We start from the raw sequence: 20,193 nt of genomic DNA on the forward strand, positions 1-20,193 counted from the left end.
GCTCTGCCTCTCTGTCCCAGCAACCGCTGCAAACCTCAGAGGGACCGTAGCCAGACAGTCCTGCTTCTCCCGTTTGAGTCTGGGTCCCTAGAGACTCGCCCGGATCTGGAGCTCAGAGTCTGAGGCTCCCTCCGGATTGAAACAGACAACCGTGCCCTCAGCCACCAGCCCGCGCCGCGCGCACTCCGCACCTTAGTATTTTACTTCAGCACTGCGCCTCCTCTGATTCTCGGTTCCTCCTAGTTGTAGAACTTCCACTCAGCCAGCCTTCCTGTGGTTCTGGATGATGTCCGTTCCGTCTTTTAGTTGTATTTTTGAAGTGGTTGTTCGAGGCAGCAAACTCCGGCGTTAACCTATGTCGCCATCTTGGTTTCCTATTTTTTCTTATTTTTGCCCCAGATGAATAAAATTTTTGCCCTAGAGCAGCGGTTGCCAACCTTTCGGACCTCACAGACCACCAGTGGTCTGAGGACCACCGGCTGGCGACTGCTGCCATAGAGGACCAATGTAAGTTCATCACTATCCTGCAGGATAAAGTGCAAAGTTTTCAACATATCAAATCAGGCCCTCTAATACCTTTCTCCTCCTATATCGCTGGCTTGTCAATACTGAATTGCCTGGGATTCCCCCACCTAAGGTGTTTCTCACCTTTATGCCTTTATTTCTGCTGTCACCCTGTATCAGGTTTATCCTCCTGCTCATTGTCCTCTTTGATCCGGCTAATTCCTACTTACTCTTTAAGAGCTCAGCTCCAGTATCTTTTGAGGAAGAAGGCTTGCTTACTTAATACCACCTCTCCTCCCAGAAGTTTTTCCACTGTGTTGTCATAATCTCACATCTATCATTTCATTTACTACTTTAAAAAAAGACTTCTGTTTACTTTTGTTCTCTCCTTGCCCTCCTTTTCAGAATATGAGCTACTTGGAGACTGGAACTTTCTTATTTATCTTTCTGTTAACAGATAAGAAATTTTTATTGAATGGATGAATGAATTAGTGAATTCATTAAAACACTACTAAAAGCAACATTAATACTTCAACTGAAGTTAGAGTATCATCTAAAAAAAGAAGTGAAAGTTGATTTTATTCAGAAAGTAATTTATAAAAATACATAATATTCTTTAAAATGAGGTTCTGCATTTTACTTAATTTTGTCATAACATAAATATATAGTGCTATTTTTTCTTAAGGAAAAATAAATTTCATCCCTGTAAATGGGGTATCTTTTCTATTTCCAAGACCAAGCTTGTACCTATATACTTGGTTTTCAGTGTTCTATTTCAGTTTCTCTCTTTCTGTGTGAAGGTTCCTTTCAACAGGAAGTATAAGTTCTGTGTGCACCAGCTACAGTGACTTTGAAGCTTTACTGGCTAAGTCAGGCTATCAGCGCTGAGACCTCATCCTGGCTCAGAAGTCTAAGATATTTTTCCTAACTAATTTTTTAGAATTTTTTATTGCTTCTCTTTTGTTCTCTGATTTGTTTTATTTTCTTGAATTTATTACTTGTCTATAGAGGCCATATTTATGCTTACTAAACAGTTTCATGTTATCTTAGTACTTTGTAGTTCTTTGTAGAAACCTACTTTATGGTTTTCTTCTTTTTGTCAGTATTTCAGGTTATTATATGTTAGTTTGAGTAGACAATATATTGCTTTTTATTCCACAATCCCAATCTCAAGATCATTTGGTAGGATTTCAACTGAAATAGAGGGTTCATACAACTCTGATAGGTATGAGGAAGAATTCCCTTCGTGTTGACTGAAATACCTTTTTATTTCAACAGCCACAGTTTGAATGTAAATGGCTGCCAGGATTAAATAACCTTGCTAGAGATTTGTAGCTGGTAAAAATTGTCTAGAGACAGAATGAAATGTGGCACTGACTATTTTCCAGGGAAGAATGTGAGAAAGAAGGGAGATTAATAGTTAGCCACCACTTGGAAAGGATATGATCTCTGAGACATTCCCACTTCTAAGATATGAGTCATCTTAATCTGTGAGCATCCACAACATTGGGTAGAGTGGTGTATTGTAGCATTTAATACATCTATTATAAGCTTGTTTATAGGTCTCCCTACCACTGTAGACTATGAGTGGTTCAGGGCAGTGACTAGGCCTTATTCACATTAGAGATCTAATTTCCTGGAACATAGTAGATGTTTAGTAAATGCTTGTTGATTGAATCACTCTAGTTTATTTGATTTGGGGTTTGCTGTATTGATTAAAGTTAGGATTCACATTAGTTTAAATAAAACTATTTGTTAAAGTCAGATAACAAGTAAAGTAACCCATTGAAAATCTGTAGTCAAAAGAATTGTATGGCGCACAAAAATTATAGGCATATTATCCTCAGAGTTTATAATTTAACTAGAGGCCCAGTGCATGGATTTGTGCACTGGTGGGGTCCCTCAGCCTGGCCTGCAGGGATCAGTGGACCTCTGTGCTACCACAGCCCAGCCTTACCTGCCAGCTCGTCGGGCTCCAGCTCACTGTCTGCGTCAATCCCGCACAGCAAGTAGTGTGTGAAGCGGCAGGCAGCTGGGGAGGAGCCCAAGCCCACGTTGGGCACCGCACTGCTCTCACTCATCCCGGCGCCACTGCTGCTTGGGCGCGCAAGGGAAGTGTCTGCAGGAGAGGCTTGCACTGCTGCAGCTGCACTCACCAGCTGTCAGCCTGGCATCTGGCGCCTGTCAGCTGAGCAGTGCTCCTGCTGTGGGAGCACACTGACCACCAGAGGGCAGCTCCTGCGTTGAGCATCTGCTCCCTGGTGGTCAGTGTGCGTCACAGCAACCGGTTGTTCTGCCGTTTGGTCGATTTGCATATTACGCTTTTATTATATAGGACTAGAGGCCCGGTGCACAAATATTTGTGCACTCGGGGTGGGGGGGTCCCTCAGCCCGGCCTGCGCCCATTTGCAGTCCAGGACCCCTTAGGGGATGTCCACCTGTCGACTTAGGCCCACTCCCCAGGGATCAGGCCTAAGCTTGCAGTCAGACATCCTTCTGGCAGCCAGGGAGCCCTCGGGGGATGTCCGACTAAAGGCTTAGGCCCCCAAGGGAGCTGTGATGAGGAAGCTGGGGTGACAGAGGAGCCACGCTGTCCCGCCCCGCTGCCCCGGGTTGGGTTGCACACGGGACACCCGGGCGGGCCGGCCGATCGCTGCTGCCCCGCCCAGCCGCCCTGGGTCGGGTCGCACACGGGATGCCCGGATGGCGGCCAGGTGGGTCGGCCGATCGCTGCTGTACCACCTGGCCGCCCCGGGTCGGGTCGCACACGGGATGCCCACCGCCCTGGGTCACAGATAGCAGGCCCGGATGGTGGCAGGGCAGGCGGGATGGCTGACCCACCCTGCCTGCAGTATGCAAATTAGCCGCCATCTTTGTTGGCGCTTAATTTGCATATCGTGCTGATTAGCCAATGGGAGGCGTAGCGAAGGTACGGTCAATTACCATGTTTGTCTATTATTTATTATATAGGATGGTGTATGCCTAGGTATCAAGAAAACTTTAAAAATATGAAAGCAACTGCTGAAGTCTTCTCTGAGTTTAAGTTAAACATAAATTTGTAGCTTGTTTTGTAGCAATGCTTACTGGCCTGGGAACATGAGTACAGAAAGCTGATGGTGGAGATGATTCACTGATGTGGACCAGTCAATAGCTAGGTAGAGAGTGAGGCAGGATAGCCTGACTGCAGTGGAGCCCTGGAAAGGATTGGGGTAGTGGAATTAGAAGAGTTTTGATACAGGAACAGAATTCTAAGCACACACTCACTTGGGATTTTAGTAGATCATTTCAAACATCTCAAGCATTTGAAAGAAATATTTTAAAGTAGTATGAATAAGGCTCCCTTTGGAGATAGGTTTTCAATATTTTCAATATTAGACATTTCTAACTTAATGAAATACTGGTATTTTGAGCAGAAATATAATTTTATCTTTGACTATTGTAATAAAATCATATCTCTCTTTTCATGTAGTAATTTTCAGGTTGGTAGCACCCATAGAAGGATCACTAGAATGGGATATTCTTGAAGTTAAGCGCCTCCTTGATCATCAGGATAATATTCTCTCATTGGCTAATATCAATGGTAAGCTCAATGTGTATATGCTTATATTATGTAAAATTTTATACTCGTTAACATAATCTGTTATGAGCTTCAGTCTTGTTTTGTTCTAGGATTTCTATAATTATCTTCATTGAAATAATTTTGAGTAGTAGGGATTGGCAGTCTTTTATATGTGAAATTCAAGGCAGTGGAACTAATAAAGTTTCCTAGATTGGTAGGGTTAGATTTAGGCACAAGGAGAATAAAGTGAGGAGAGAGGAGATGGAGGAGAGCATCATTATCATGGGCTCTGTGGGATGATTGTCATAGGCTGTAAATACTAATGCTTAGTAGCATTTTGGAATTTTTGGCAAATGGTTCTGGCTAGTCCCAATTTTGTAGACCACACAGTATGATTTCTATAGCAAGTTACATACAGTTGAATGAGCAGGATTTAAGGCAGTTGTTTTCATGATTGAAGACTATCAGAAAATAACACCAAACTAAGGTAAAGGTCTGCAGAAAATGGCTCATATCTGTCCTTCCTCATGATTGTGAATTTTGACTTGCTAGACTCCTATTTAGCTTCATAATAATTTTTAAAAATATTTTGTATTGATTTTTTTTAGAGAGAGGATGGGAGAGGGAGAAAAAAAGAGGAGGGAGGGAGGTGGGGAGGAGAAAGAGAGAGAGAGTGAGAGAGAGAGAGAGAAGAGAAGAGAAGAGAAGAGAAGAAAAGGGGAGAGAAGAGAAGGGGAGAGGGGAGAGGGGAGAGGGGAGAGGGGAGAGGGGAGAGGAACATTAATGTGAGAGAGAAACATTGATCAGTTGCCTCTCGTGCATAACCAGACAGGGGACTGAACCCGCAACCTGGGCATGACCTTTTGGTGCATGGGACGACTCAACCAACCAGGGAAACTTCATAATAATTATAATGAGTATGTTCTGTAAGCCCAGTCTGACATCAGACAGCAGGATAGGATCCCAGTCAACAAATCCTGGCATTTACCTAGTTCACTTTCAAATAAAGTGGCATATCGTCAGTTATTCTGGGTGATCTGTGTTGAGGTCAGATGAGAGGCCTTCTGGGTGGCTTTACTTCTATAGTCTGGAGGAGACTGTAAGAAGCTTCTGTAAGATGCCATAATATGATAGTGGGAGGATTGGACTGCACCCCCTGACCTGAGACCTGGGTTGGCTCTTTTGAGCAATACTTTGCATAAACATGCGGCAAAGGAAAAGAGCGGCACAGACAGCACTAACTGTAGTCTCCATTTGTATGCCATTTAATAACATTTTTCAGTACGTCAGTGAGAATGTTCCTTCCACTTCCACAGTCCTCTTCTCCAACAGCCATCTTCTTGTACAACCTAGCTGCAAGTCTTTCTAAGGACTAGATTTGTCTATGGTGATAGAAGTAACAATGTTGGGAGCACTCCTTTATTTCTCTCTGGGGGCTCTTTTTCCTCTAGCCATGGATGGCAGCACAAAAGGCAAATTCTTATTTGAAAGACCCTCTGGCACTGAGCCATAAGCTCCAAGGCCTCAGAGCTACTGGAAAAAGCACAGCTGTGTTCTGACCCATTGAACTGGTCATGCCTAGTTGTCTTGTTTTAGTGGCGAAGCATTGGTACCATTGACCCAGCATGGTTCCTTAATAACGTTGATGGAATGTTACTGAGGTAGCCTTAACTTCATGGCACTTCTTTTGCTGTGTGATGATATGTAGAGAAGTTAATAACAGTTTAACCAAGAAAACTTTTTTCAAGTATTTCTTTCCAACTTCTCAAGGTGAGGAAAATGGAACACTGAAGCAAAAAAAATTAATGAAAACTACAGAAAAGCCCTAGTACTTTTTACTTTATAAACTCCATGACTGTAAATTTACGCTACAGATAATAAGGATATATAGGAATCATACATGGTTGAGTAGTCGGGTAAGATGTGAACATGACATTGTGACAGTCTGATCTTGTACGTAGGCATGTCTGACTTGCTGCAGATTTTGGCAGTTTTGAGATGATTATGTTGTACAGTTCTCAGCTCCACCCTCAGCCCTGCTTCTTTGTCCCACCAATTCCAATGAAAAGTGTGGCCAGTTACTGGGTTTGTAATTCACAGGGGAAGTGCATTTTTAGTGAGGGCCCCAGGGCAACCTTAGAATGGTAGACAAATGTGAGTAATGAATACCAAATTACAAAGATATCTGAATGCCTGGCAGAAAGTTTTCTAAGGTAGACATACAAGATAAACCTTGCTTCTATCTTTTGGCAAAAGGCTCTGGGTACTTCATTTATTTTATTCCTTTTTGTGTGTGTGTGTGTGCTGACAACATGATAAAAGTAATCACAAAGTATTAGTACTTGGGAGGGATGGGTAGACAGATGCCAGGTGATATTTTCATACTAAGTGACTCTTGAAAATCCATCTACATATAATACATCATTGAGGTTGTTTTGTGTGAAACATTTTGAATGACCTGTTTGGGAATATAAATAATTTACACAGCGATAAACTGCATTGAATTAGGGGAGTGCCAGTAATTTTGTTTTTAGTGAAAAATTTCAAGTGGACACGAATACTTTTATCTATTGCAGCCGTGGGCAAACTACGGCCCTCGGGCCGGATCCGGCCCGTTTGAAATGAATAAAACTAAAAAAAAAAGACCGTACCCTTTTATGTAATGATGTTTACTTTGAATTTATATTAGTTCACACAAACACTCCATCCATGCTTTTGTTCCAGCCCTCCGGTCCAGTTTAAGAACCCATTGTGGCCCTCGAGTTAAAAAGTTTGCCCACCCCTGATCTATTGCATAGGTGAATCACAAACACTTGGAGGATTAAGTCAGAGCAGGCAACTTTGTGGTTTCAGTAGGTTACATTAGCTGTGTTAGGACACATGCAGAGTTAAAGTCAAGGATCTTCACTCCTTATTTTCTCTAGTTCTTTTGTAGTTTGATTGAAGTTGGAAAGAAGAGGAAAAGGGATGTAAAAGAAGGTCATGGAAAGATTAGTACTCCCTTAACTTTCTCACTATTAAAATTAGAAGCCTATTTCTCTCCACGGATGAGAAATGAACTTAGAGCAAATTTTATAGAGTCTGTTAATAGACTATAGAAAGTGGACTTGGCACGAAGATAGAATAATGTTTACATGTATGATTGCTGGTAATTCTTTATTTCTAAGAGATTATTCATCTAGTTAGATTTCTGTCCTGGTTTATTTGATAAATGGAATAATTAAATAATAATTAACTCATCTCTGTATTCCTAAATTACAAGTAACTGGATGTTTTAAAACCATTAATAGGGAATAATACCAGGGGCTCAAAATAATACCGGCATTCAAAAATAACATTTGATGTCTTCTTTAAATGGCTAAACGTTTATTATTTAATTTGATTTTTACAATCATCCTCATTTAATGCATGAGAAATCCAAGCTAGAGAAAGGTTAAATGATTTTTAAAGACCACATGGCTAGTAATAGGCAGAAGCAAAATTAGAACTTGGCTTTCTAAACTCACATTGCATTGTTCTATTCTACCTTACCCTAAATGTATAAAAATTTAAATAAATTACATGATCATTTTTAGTCTCAGCAGTTGAACATTTTCTATTAAATATATAATTTGTAAAGTATCTTAGTTGGTCCACTAATTTCATTTTTTTAAAGGACTTAAAACCTTATAATTGTACAAGTAATACATAGTCATAGTAGAAAAATGAGAAAATAGTGAGAAACATAAAAAATGTAAAAATAAAAATAAAAATTCCCCCACCATACAGTGTTACGCACTAGTCCATATACTTCTAGGTGTTTTTCTGGGCGTATGTATGTGTGTATATGTGTATGCATATGGTTTTCTGTTCTGTAACAGTTTGTCATGAGTATATTTGCATATCGATATAAACATACTTTATAACTTAATTTTCAATAACAGCATTACCATTTCATTTTATGTATACCTTATTTATTCAGTCACCAATTGTATGTTTAGGTCATCTTCAGACTTTTAATACTATGTATAACAACCTTTTATATATGTCTTTTATGTATACTTTCTTCTGGATAAATTTCTGTAAGTGGACTTGTTTTTATCAATGGGTTTACTTTTTTTAAAGGTTTTGATGTGTATTTCCAAATTTGAAGGGATTATATCACTTTATACTAGAATATTAGTAGTGTGTAGTGTGGGAGTGTGCTCATTCCCTTTGCTTTTATTAGCATTTGGGTATTTTCCTGTTTTATAATCTTTCCCATTTGCAAATCAGTAAGTAGTATCTCATTGCTTTTGGATATTTTTTATTATTAAGGGAACATCTTTTCACATGTTTATTGACCATTTATATTTCTTGTTTTGCCTGTTCAGAGCCTTTGCCCATTTTTTCTGCTAAAGTATTTTTCTTGATCTTAGTGATTTCCAAGAACTTCTTATGTATCAAATATAATAAACCTATTTTACCTCAGTTGGTTGGAGTGTCATCCCGTACACCAAAAGGTTTCAGGTTCAATCCCTGGTTGGTACGGATGTGGGAGGCAACCAGTCAATGTTTATCACATGATATTTCTCTCTCTCTCTCTCTCTCTCTCTCTCTCTCTCTCTCTCTCTCTCTTCCTCTCTTCCCTTCCTCTCAAAAAAAAAATTAGTAAAAACCCCTTATCCTCGGGTAAGGATTTAAAAACAAAAAATAAAAACCCCACCTATTTTGACATCTAAGTTGCAAAATTTCCCCATCTTTTTGTCATTTAAATGTTTTTTTTTTCTAGGCAGTCTAGGCAGATATTAACTTAGATGCCTTTCCCCAGTCCCCACCCTGCCTCCTTTAGAGCCTTTTACTCCATATTCATAAAAAGTATTGATCATAGTTTTCTGCAATCCTTTAAGCATCTTTAATATTTTAATCTCTTTGAAACTTATTTTGGTATTAAATAATAGAAGAAATATATCTCTATATATGGCTCTGTCCCAAGTTCTTGGCACAGAGCTTCTAAAAACTTACAATTTCCTAAGTGATTAGAGTACAATGAGCATCTTTTGTTCTACTATTTCCTGACATAGGGTACTAAATCTCTTGGAATTTCCTGGGTGATTTTAGTGTCTTTTGTTCTGATGAGGCCACTCTTTCTTGATGGGCTCCTGGTTGGATCTGGTTACCAGAAAGACCAACCCATGATTAGAAGCTTGGAATTTTCAGCTCTATCCCCCATTCTCCAGAGAGGGGAGAGGGGCTGGAAATGGAGTTAATAATTGATCTTGCCTACATGATGAAGCTTCCATAGAAATCCCAACGGTATGGGATTCAGAGAGCTTCCAGGTTGCTGTACCTGTGGAGGTGCTGGGAGAATGGTATGCTTGGAGAGGGCATGGAAGCTCCATAGCCCTTCCCACATACCTTGCCTGTGCATCTCCATCTGGATGTTCATCTGTATCTTTTATCATATCCTATATAATAAAAGGGTAATATGCAAATCGACCGAACGTGGAATGACCAGTCGGGACTAAGCGAGAAGGGCCGGACACACCCTGGAGCCCTCCCGCAGTCCCTCCCCGGCTGGACAACCTCCTGCATCCCTCCCTGGCCTGCGCCTTCTCGCAATCCGGGACCCCTCGGGGGATGTTGGAGAGCCAGTTTCCGCCTGGTCCTGCAGGCCAGGCCGAGGGACCCCACTGGTGCACAAATTCGTGCACCAGGCCTCTAGTTCTTTTATAACATACTAGAGGCCCGGTGCACAAAATTCGTGCCCAGGGAGGGTCCCTAGGCCTGGCCGGCCGGGATCTTCCTTCATTCCACACTGTCCCCTGGCGGTCAGCACACGTCATAGCGAGTGGTCAGACTCCCAGCCGGTCAAACTCCCGAGGGGACAATTTGCATATTAGCCTTTTTTTTATATAGGATTGGTAGTAATTAAGTAAGCTGTTTTCCTGAGTTCTGAGAGCTGCTCCAGCAAATTAATTGAACTTGAGTAGGGGATGTGAGAACCTTTGATTTATAGCTGATTGGCCAGAAGCACAGATAACAACTTGAACTTATTATTGTCATCTGAAGTGTGTGTGTGGGGACTGAGCCCTTAACCTGTGACATCTGATCCTGTCTCCAGATAGATAGTGTCAGAATTAAGTTAAACTGTAGGTCACCTCGCTGTTGTCACAGAACTACTTGGTGTGGGAAAAACCCACACATCTGATGTCAGAAGTGTTGTGAGTGTGGTAGTAGTTGAAGTTAAAGGAAACACACAGGAGAAATGTAGGTTTTCTAAATCTATATGATCCAAAGTAACCAAAATACTTAACCAAATGTTCTAGCATGAGGTATTTCTTTTTCACTAATTGAAACGCAATCATTATCATATACTAAATAGGTAACGAGTCTGTTTCTGGTCTTCCTGTTCTGTTATATTAATTGTCCTGTTTGGCTCATCTAGGTACCTCACTGCTCTTATTATTGTGGTTTTGTAGAGCATTATTACTAGGCAGTCCATTCATTTTAATCTGTTGGTAAAATGATCAATAATGAGCTCTATATGAACTCTGCCTAGATCTGAGTTTTGTGACTGGCTCCCATGTTGGAGAGCTGATCATCTGGGATACCCTGGACTGGACTATGCAGGCCTGTGAACACAACTTCTGGGACCCATTTCCCCAGCTGGACACTCAGCAAGAAATAAAACTGTGTCAAAAACCAAATGACATTTCTATTCATCATTTAACATGGGATGAAGAGGTAAGAAAAAAATCAAGAAAATATCTATAAAGTTGCCTTTTTAAATAAACCCTGTTTCTAATTTTTAAAATTTAACCTATTATTACCCATGTTAAAGTTGTGCTTTAAAATGTTCTGATATTTTTTGAAGATTATACCACTTGCATTTTTTAAAAAAAGCATTTTAATCTTAGCTTCTATCCTTAAGGCAAGGAAGTGATTAAATGGCCACAGATTTAAAAGCTCTCTTGAAATTTTGGGTTGGATTAAATAATTCCATAGGATTTGAGAATAATGATTTAAATTGTTTTAAGAAATACTTTGGGAAAAGAATCCTTTTTAAGATTCTGGTGCATTTCTTAGAGAAGTAAAGGAAATAAAAATATTGAAGAGTTTTTTCTTTTAGTCTCCTAGCATCCTGGGGCAAGATGATTGTCTGAGAATTACTGATTTCAATCCTTTAGGCCTTGGAGGTGATGCTCTTGAAGTACTTTACATCTTTTTTGCAGTAAGAGATGAATAGCACTGGATTAATGAATCCTGGCTAAGAAAATGTATTTAAAGGGGAGTTTACATTCCTTATGATTACATTTAGAAACAAATGTAATCATAAGAAATGTTTAAGCCCTCGCAGGCATGGCTCAATGGTTAAAGTGTGGGCCCATGCACTGGAGGCTCACTGTTTTGATCTCGACCTCCCCAACCCCACCCCTCATCAGGGCACTTGTGGGAGGCAATCAATTTCTCACATTGATGTTTCTCTACCACTACCACACACGCCCCACGCCCCCCCGCGCCGTGTCCCCCAGCTTCTTCCACTCTAAAAATCAATGGAAAAATATCCTCTAGTGAGGATTAACAACAACAAAAATGTTTAAGGGTTGTAAGCTTTGAAGAGAGGAAGCTTTTATTTCACTGTATTTTGTGCCTTTCTGCACTGTTTAAATTTTCTAATTATATGCATGTTATTTTTATTTACACATTTCATAAATAATGTCCTGGATGAAGAGAGTATTGCATATTTTTTTGTTTTCTTTGCACCTCTCTCACTTTAAAAACAAAACAATAGGATAAGACTAGGATAGAGAACACTAGTATAACCAAAGATTAAATTTCTTTATGTCCCAATTTTATGTTGAAAAAAATTAAATATATATGCTAAAGACAATAGGGTTTCAGAAAAGATGGATAACTAGATTTCTAGGAGTTGGAGTCCTAAAACTTATTCTTAATTTTCTTTTTAAATCTTTTTCTACTTTCTGAAAAAAATTGGTATTTAAAAAGTTTTTAATTTTGCATTCTTTTTAATCTTAACAATTTTGATAGATGCTTATTGACTATAAATGCTTGATAAAACATTACTCAGTTTTCTCTGACTTTCCTCCTCTTATAGGGGTTCTTTCTTTCTACTAGGGCCCATTAATTATTGATAACAGGTAAATGATAGAGTCTGTTGATTGACTCACTGCAGCCTTAAAGCTCATTAATTATCTAGGTGTGTATATAATTTTTTTGTGTGACCTTGGATAAATTACTTAAACTCTGTACAGATTTCCTGATCTGTAAAACTAGTTTCTTTGCGTTGAATGCTACCAATAGGGTTCTAGATTTTAGCAAGTTGGCTAACTGTTCCTTAATGCCCCTGGCATTGATCCTCAGCTTGTATTGCTAAATGTGGAGTACCAATTCTGAAGGTCAGGGGGATCATAGACTCTGGTAAGCCATGGGGCCATGCTTTGGTCCAGATACTAGAGGTCTGAGTTGGGTTTGAGGCCGCATAAGTAAGGTTTAGACAACAGAGAGGCAATCTGTAGGGATTTTTGAAAGGTCTGCTTCACTGGGGTACCTAATGAGCAAGAATGAATGATTCTAAGATATGTGCTACCAAAAGTCTAGTGACTTGCAAAATGATTTGAGAACCTATGCAGTATGATATGAGGAAAGAAAGGGCAAAGGACTGGAGTAATATGACCTTGAGTATAAATATTGACTTCCTGTCTTAATTTTATGTGTAACTTTAATCTTTCAGTTTTAACTTGCTCACCTGAAAGATGCCAATTATACTTGCTTTTCCTATCTTTAATGAGATGTTATGAGGCTGAAGTAAGATAAATATTGTAAAAATACTTTCAAAAGATTAAAGTTGTTTTAATAAAGAGATATTTCTAACTAGAGGCCCGGTGCATGAAATTCGTGCACAGGGGTGGGGTAGTGGGGTTCCTCAGCCCAACCTGCACCCTCTTGCAATCTGGGACCTTCGGAGGATGTCTGACTGGCAGTTGGACATCCTTCTCACAATTCGGGACCACTGGCTCCTAACCACTGGCCTGCCTGCCTGATCGCCCCTAACCACTCACCTGCCTGCCAGATCACCCCTAACCACTTGCCTGCCTGCCTGCCTGATCACCCCTAACCACTGTGCCTACCTGCCTGATCGCCCCTAATCACATCTGCCTTGGCCCCTGCCACCACCCCTTCATCCAGAATGACATCCAGAAGGTCGTCGTTTGGCTGTCCGGTCTAATTAGCATATTATGCTTTTATTATTATAGACACTACATTTGGAAAAACATTTTTATGAAGCCTTCAGAGGATTTTAAAATTATAGTGCCACTCTAGCATAGGCTTCTTCATATCCTTTATAGGTCTCTTGATAAAATATGGAGTGCAAGTAATTTTGCTCACATTTTGCAGGAAAAAGAAACTAAGGAATTCTCCCAAGGGTATTGTGTTACCTGAATGAAAACTTAACTTGTATCTCAGTAGCTTCTGCTGCAGGGCTAATCTACCAGCCCTTTTTCTAGCTGTTATCTATAATAATAAAAGCGTAACATGCTAATTAGACAAGACACCCAAACGACCTTCTGGACGTCATTCCAGATGTCCTTCCGGATGAAGCCTCGGTGACAGGGGCCAAGGCAGAGTTAGTTAGGGGTGATCAGGCAGGCAGGCGAGCAGTTAGGGGCGATCAGGCAGGCAGGCAGGCAGAGTGGTTAGGGGTGATCAGGAAGGGATCGGGCCTAAACTGGCAGTTGGACATCCCCTGAGGGGTCCCACATTGCAAGAGGGTGCAGACCGGGCTGAGGGACGCCCCCCCCCCACCCGTGCACGAATTTTGTGCACCGGGCCTCTAGTCCTATATATAATAAAAGGCTAATATGCAAATCGACCGCACGGTGGAACAACTGGTTGCTATAACGCGCACTGACCAGCACGGGGCAGATGCTCAATGTAGGAGCTACCCCCTAGTGGTCAGTGCGCTTCCATAGGGGGAGCACTGCTCAGCCAGAAGCTGGTCTCACGGCTGGTGAGCGCAGCGGCAGTGGCAGGAGCCTCTCCTGCCTCTGCAGCAGTGCTAAGGATGTTCGACTGACAGCTCCCATGGGGAGCAGGCCTAAGCTGTCAGTCGGACATCCTCTGAGGGCTCCCAGACTGTGAAAGGGTGCAGGCTGGGCTGAGGGACCCCCCGAGTGCACAAATTTCATGCACTGGGCCTCTAGTATTTCAGTAAGGAAGAAAGTGATGCTTAGGGGTGTAATATATAGAGCTTTCTCTGTATTTGCAATTGTGTCCTTCTACCTTCTAAATGCTGAGCTTTCCTTTGTGATTTGAAATTTTTGGACTTCAGAGGGCAGCACAGTAATTTGGGCTGAAGGCTAAGAATAGAGGAAAGTAACAATGATTTTCTGATGTCACACCAGGGCTGGAAATCTATTACACTAGGTAGTGGTAAGCACTAGTTTTATTCCCATTTCTGAATTTCCCCTCCAGAATGTATTTGTTGCAGTTGGAAGGGGTTTATACGTGTATAACCTTCAAATGAAGCGTGTGATTGCCTGCCAGAAAACTGCCCATGACTCCAGGGTCCTGCACATTGCCAAGCTTCCAAACAGGTACAAGTTCCCATCTGCTTTGCAACAGATGAGAGAAATTCACAGTTCCTAGGCTACCAATGTAATTTCTCAAGTGGCAAAGTTGCCTGGCTTTGTGACTTGACCTGCTATATTCTTTTGGAAATGGATAATACCATGTGGCTATCTCTAATAAAAGAGTTTGTGGCAATGTATTATAACATTTACAAGAAGCAAGGTTCAGATGAATTATATTGAATCTCATTATAAGAAGCACTACTTTATGGCATTTATTTTAACAGGTGAAAGACTTTTGGGAATTTACTAAGTGCTAATTTTTCTTTTTATATTTTCCACAAACACATCTTTTTGTTGTTTGTTTATAGCCAGAATCAAATGGAAATCTCCTGTTGTCAAAGGTTACTGAGACTTTCCTCTTAGAAAATTTGGCTGCTGAATTTTTAGGGAGAAATTATATGAAGGGAATAGTATTATTTTCTATGCAGGTTATTTTCAGGGTGAGAGGCACCCTGAGCAGAGATACAGTGAGGGGAGGACAGGGGACTGTCGCTCAGGATATTATGAAAGTGTAATTCATACCCTGTTTTCCTGAATGCATTTTTAAAAATGAAGACAAAATATTTATAACTTTTGAGCCAATGTAACAATATAATGTGTGTCTTTCCTGAAGAGTGCTTTTACTTTGCATTGAGAAAGCCATGTTAAATTGTGGTTTTTATCAGCTCCTGCCAAGAGCTGAATAAAAGCAATCGAGGGCTCCACTTATTCTTTTCACTGCAAATTTAGCATTGGCCCTCCACGGTGCTCTTTTTATCACTGATTTTCTGTTCTGACAGGCAGTTAATCTCATGCTCAGAAGATGGCAGTGTACGCATTTGGGAGTTACGAGAAAAACAGCAGATGGCAGCTGAACCTGTACCAACAGGTGTGTATCTTTTCTCAAAAAAGGCAATCTTTCTTTTTTTCTCATGTGAAAGACAGAAGAAAGGCAGTTATGTATAACCACAAGAATAATATCCAGCATGTCTATATGAGGCATATGGTAATTGGGATTTAGGATTCACATCTTAATATTATTTTAATATAGAATTGCCTCTTTATTTCTATCCAAGTCAACTAGGATTTTCTTGTTTTGAGGAGAAACTTATTTTCTAGTAATCTGATCAGATGGCCTGATGAAGTAATTATTCATTTATATTGTTTATAATTGTGTCTGATACACAAACAATTTGTATGGTCAGATATTAAACTAAAGTGTTCTTTCAGACTTGAGGCATTATATCATTAACATTTAATTCTGTTTATTGAAAAACACACATTTGTGTTTATATCATAATCTCATGAACTCTTAACTTTCAGGTGTTTGGTTCATAAAACAAAATCATGGTTTATTAGCAACCTTTGCATGAGAAATCAGATGCTGGTACCTCTGGAGTTTCTTCGGTTATCTGAAGTCATAGGGTATTATTTTTAGTCAACCCTTGTTGGTAGATCTGAATTGTGACTCTTTTTTTCCGGGGGCGGTGGGGAGGGGAGCTCTGTCATCCAGGCCTTTTATTTCTCTTTTATTCCCAGTGTCTGTCTTTTTCTCAAATTAATACACCTTCACCAGTGAGTGAGTAGGGGCAAAAAAGAGATCAGTGACGAACCTGATGCAGGAGGCAACCAGTTGATGTGTCTCTCCTATTGATGTTTCTCTGCCTCTTTCTCCCTATCTCTTCCATTTTCTCTTAAAAAAAAAAAAATCAATGGAAAAATGTCCTTGGGTGAGGATTTAAAAAAAAAAGCACAGAAGGTCCTCCCATCTAAATATTGTTTTTCTGATCTTATATTACTATTAGAGGCCAGGTGCACGAAATTCTTGCACAGATAGGGTCCCTAGGCCTAGCCAGCGATCAGGGCTGATCTGTGGGCAGTTTGGGATGATCACCCCCCCCCACCCCCGCTTGCACCAGCCTTGGCTGGCATGGTGCCACCCACTCGCCGGCCCCGCCCCCTGCCGCCACTGCTGGTTGGGGCCTGTGGGCTGGGGGCAGCTCCTGCATTGATCATCTGCCCCCTGGTGGTCAGTGTGCGTCATAGCAACCGGTCGTTCTGCTGTTCGGTTGGTTTGCATATTAGGGTTTTATATAGATAGATCATGAGTAAAGAGCACAGTAATTTTGAAAATGCCTGAAATGATTATGTTTTTCTAGGTTTTTTTAACATGTGGGGATTTGGAAGAGTAAACAAACAAGCCAGCCAACCTGTTAAAAAGCAACAAGAAAATGCCACTTCATGTTTACTGGAGCTTATTGGAGACTTGATTGGACACTCATCATCTGTAGAGGTATTGTTTTTAATAGGCATATAAATGTCTAGGGAATTCCTGCTTTTGCATTTTACTGCTCTTTATTCTGTTGGTATCATAAAGACCTGTACTTTCTCTTGTCTGTAGGTTTTTATTGAATTGAAACATGGAATAGGATAGGTTGTAGTATGAGCAATTAGGATCTTTCTTTACAGAGAGATGATTTGAGGAGCCAAGGAATGAGTTGCTTCTTAATCAGCTATTTCCAATTTATTATGTTTTTTTCCAATCTGACAAAAAAATAGATACCATTTTGATTCATTTACACCATATAGCAATTGTTTTGTTTGCTATTGTCAATATAAGGGAAAAGGTATCAATGCCCCTGATTAAATAGTCATGTACTGCATGTTTTAAAAATACTTCCAGCACACCAGTTGAATATCACTGCTCTAAATAATGGGCTTAATTACCATTATTTATGAGATGAAGATAGCTGACAGTAAGGACAATGTGAATAATGTTGAATATATAACAGTAGTAAATAGAGGATTGTGGAGAGAGAGATATTTAGCCTTACAGAACCTAATTCCAGGGGCCTTTATCATATTCATGAATAGAGTGCTGTTTACCTCCCTTTGAAGGATCATAATTTGTCAGCTTTAGTAAAACCCCAGTGTCTTGATTATCATTATGCATATATGAAAATATTAGTTGAGAATTATAAAATGCATACAACTCTAACTTGTAATCCAAATATATTAATATTTCTTATAGGCACCATTGCCTGTAATGAAGGAATAAGAATAATCAAGATAAATAGACGATTGGAACTGGTAAATAGTGTGATAGTAGTATAAACAAGGCCCTAAATAATGACTTTCTTAAATTGTTCTTCCTGTTTCATAGCCAGGGAGGAACAAATTACTTCTCATTTGAAAGTGCATTTATGCTTAGGAGAAGTACCACACTTGTTATGGAGCATTTCCTATATTTCAGGCACTATACTAGACAGTGGAGTTTACAAAGAGATATAAAACTACAATACTTGCCCTATGGATCTTATACTTTAGTAGTGAGAAGGGATACAGACCTAGTAAGCTGTTAATCTAGGCTTCTGATGTGGACCCAGATGCATAGCAGACAGTGGAGAGTCAGGAATGAGAAGTAAATGATTAGTGGAAGATAGAGGACTTGAGCTGAACCTTAAAAGTTAGAGAGGATTGAGGCTCCGAGATACTGGGTACTCATCTTTGCTTTCCTCTAACAAGTAGTCCAGTTGTTTTGTTTAACTTCATTTGCTTGGCTATATGGGAGTGTTGAGGATGGAATGTGGTAGAGAAAAGGACAAAAATAGGAACTATTTGGTGGCAAGGAGCAGATTCACTAGGCTAGAGCATTGGATTTCTGTGAACACGTGCTGACGTAGGAGATGAAGCCTGGGAAAGTAGTTGGGTTAGATTATGAATGCCCTTGAATGTAAGGCGGAGGAGTTTGGATTTTCTTTTAAAAATAGTAGGAACCCATTAAAGGTTTCACATGTATTGCTCAGTGGTGGAGGAAACCTTCAAAGTGGCAGTTGTCAAAATATAGAAATGTCAATTTCTTAGGAATTTTCCTGAGTGAAAGTATTGATACTTAAAGCTCTTTTTTTTAATGTATTTTATTGATTTTTTACAGAGAAGAAGGGAGAGGGATAGAGAGCCAGAAACATTGATGAGAGAGATCGATCAGCTGCCTCCTGCACGCCCCCCAGTGGGGATGTGCCCGCAACCAAGGTACATGCCCTTGACTGGAATCGAACCTGGGACCCCTGAGTCCGCAGGCCGACGCTCTATTCACTGAGCCAAACCGGTTCGGCGATACTTAAAGCTTTTTAAAAAAAATCGTATCTCTGCTTCACTAAGTACCTGAGAGACTAGATTTTCTATTTTCTGAATTTTCTTATTCCTTTTATTATATTTTCATCTGTACTCCAACCCCTCTGTGTTCTGTCTTTTCCATGTCCTGAGGATTTTTGTTCCAATATTAACACCCTGCACTCCTACATAAACAGCTGAGGCCTTATCCTGCTATCTTCAAAATGTATAAGTTATTTCAAAGAAAATTCTCGTTCTCCTGTGTTCTTTAATGTTATTTCTCTCCTTTATTTCATTCTTTCCTTGGAGGAGCTCATCCTTTTCATGACTTCATTCATGTCCTCTCTCCACTCCATAGTACTCATGTTGCCTTCTCATCAACACTCCATTTTCCTATGACCTTCCCTTTATTTGGAGATGTTTATGTTTTTGAAACTTTCTCTGACATTTTCAGTTATTATTGATCTATGTCCTCTTTTTCTGAATTTCTGTGACAAATTATAATCTGAACTACTTATTATATAGTACCTGATCACACAGTCTTTAATGGGTGCCCTAATTGTTTCAGCAACTGAATTAGAACCTTCTTGAGGGTAGGGACCATATGCATATAATGACACTCAATAAATGCTTATGTATGGATCGATTATCTTGTTTTATTTACAGATCTGAAGCCACTGTTTATCTTGGGAGAATTCAGACTTTTATTTTGGTAGCCATTTGTGTATAAATAATGGGACCAAGTATAAGTGATTAAGTAAAGTAGGTCTGACAGGACTTCTGACAAAATCTTAAAACTAGTACTTGAAGAAGAATATGGTAAAATACAGAAGATACTCTAGGAATTCATGTACATTATAAAAATAGCTGTTATAGTTCTGTAGGTGGGCAGTATTAAAGTTCTAATTATTAAAATACTAGATATTGGTCATTGGTCTAGTATTTATATTTTTAGCACTTATATATTTGTATGTGACTATTATCAACACTTAAAAAATAAAATTTCTCATGGAAAATGATATGGAGTCTTACATTCAGATCCAAAGATATCTCTAAGGTACACATCTTACTAACACACGTGTTGCTTTAATTTGGCCATGTCTCTTCTCCTCGAAGTTCCTGTACTCAGTAGTTTTAAATTTCTTTACAGATGTTTCTATACTTTGAAGATCATGGACTAGTGACATGCTCTGCTGATCATCTCATTATTTTATGGAAAAATGGAGACCGAGAATCTGGATTGCGCAGTTTAAAATTATTTCAAAAATTAGAGGAGAATGGTGACTTGTATCTTGCTGCCTAGTTTAAGGAATTTAGAATACATGTGCATGAACTTGAACATCAAATATAGGGTAATACTCTGAAAACCATTAACATGTACTCACTTAAATGTGTAATGTATTTTTTTCTTGTTACTTTATAAAA

The 20,193-nt window shown here is 39.7% G+C and overlaps 1 protein-coding gene across 2 annotated transcripts in view; it reads left to right on the forward strand.

Annotated features, from left to right (window-relative positions):
- The window catches only part of WDR41 (WD repeat domain 41), a 51,823-nt gene extending 31,630 nt beyond the window's left edge, over positions 1 to 20,193 (forward strand). For both annotated transcript variants that reach the window (XM_014451488.2, XM_023750510.1), the window contains 6 exons: positions 3,974 to 4,084; positions 10,584 to 10,768; positions 14,519 to 14,640; positions 15,456 to 15,544; positions 16,815 to 16,948; positions 19,919 to 20,193. In XM_014451488.2, the coding sequence (XP_014306974.1) occupies positions 3,974 to 4,084; positions 10,584 to 10,768; positions 14,519 to 14,640; positions 15,456 to 15,544; positions 16,815 to 16,948; positions 19,919 to 20,071 (794 nt within the window). In that variant the 3' untranslated portion in view covers positions 20,072 to 20,193. The remainder of the gene's footprint in view (positions 1 to 3,973; positions 4,085 to 10,583; positions 10,769 to 14,518; positions 14,641 to 15,455; positions 15,545 to 16,814; positions 16,949 to 19,918) is intronic.

This window comes from Myotis lucifugus, unplaced genomic scaffold (genome assembly GCF_000147115.1).
Source record: "Myotis lucifugus unplaced genomic scaffold, Myoluc2.0 scaffold_0, whole genome shotgun sequence".
Classification (NCBI taxonomy): Eukaryota; Metazoa; Chordata; class Mammalia; order Chiroptera; family Vespertilionidae; genus Myotis; species Myotis lucifugus.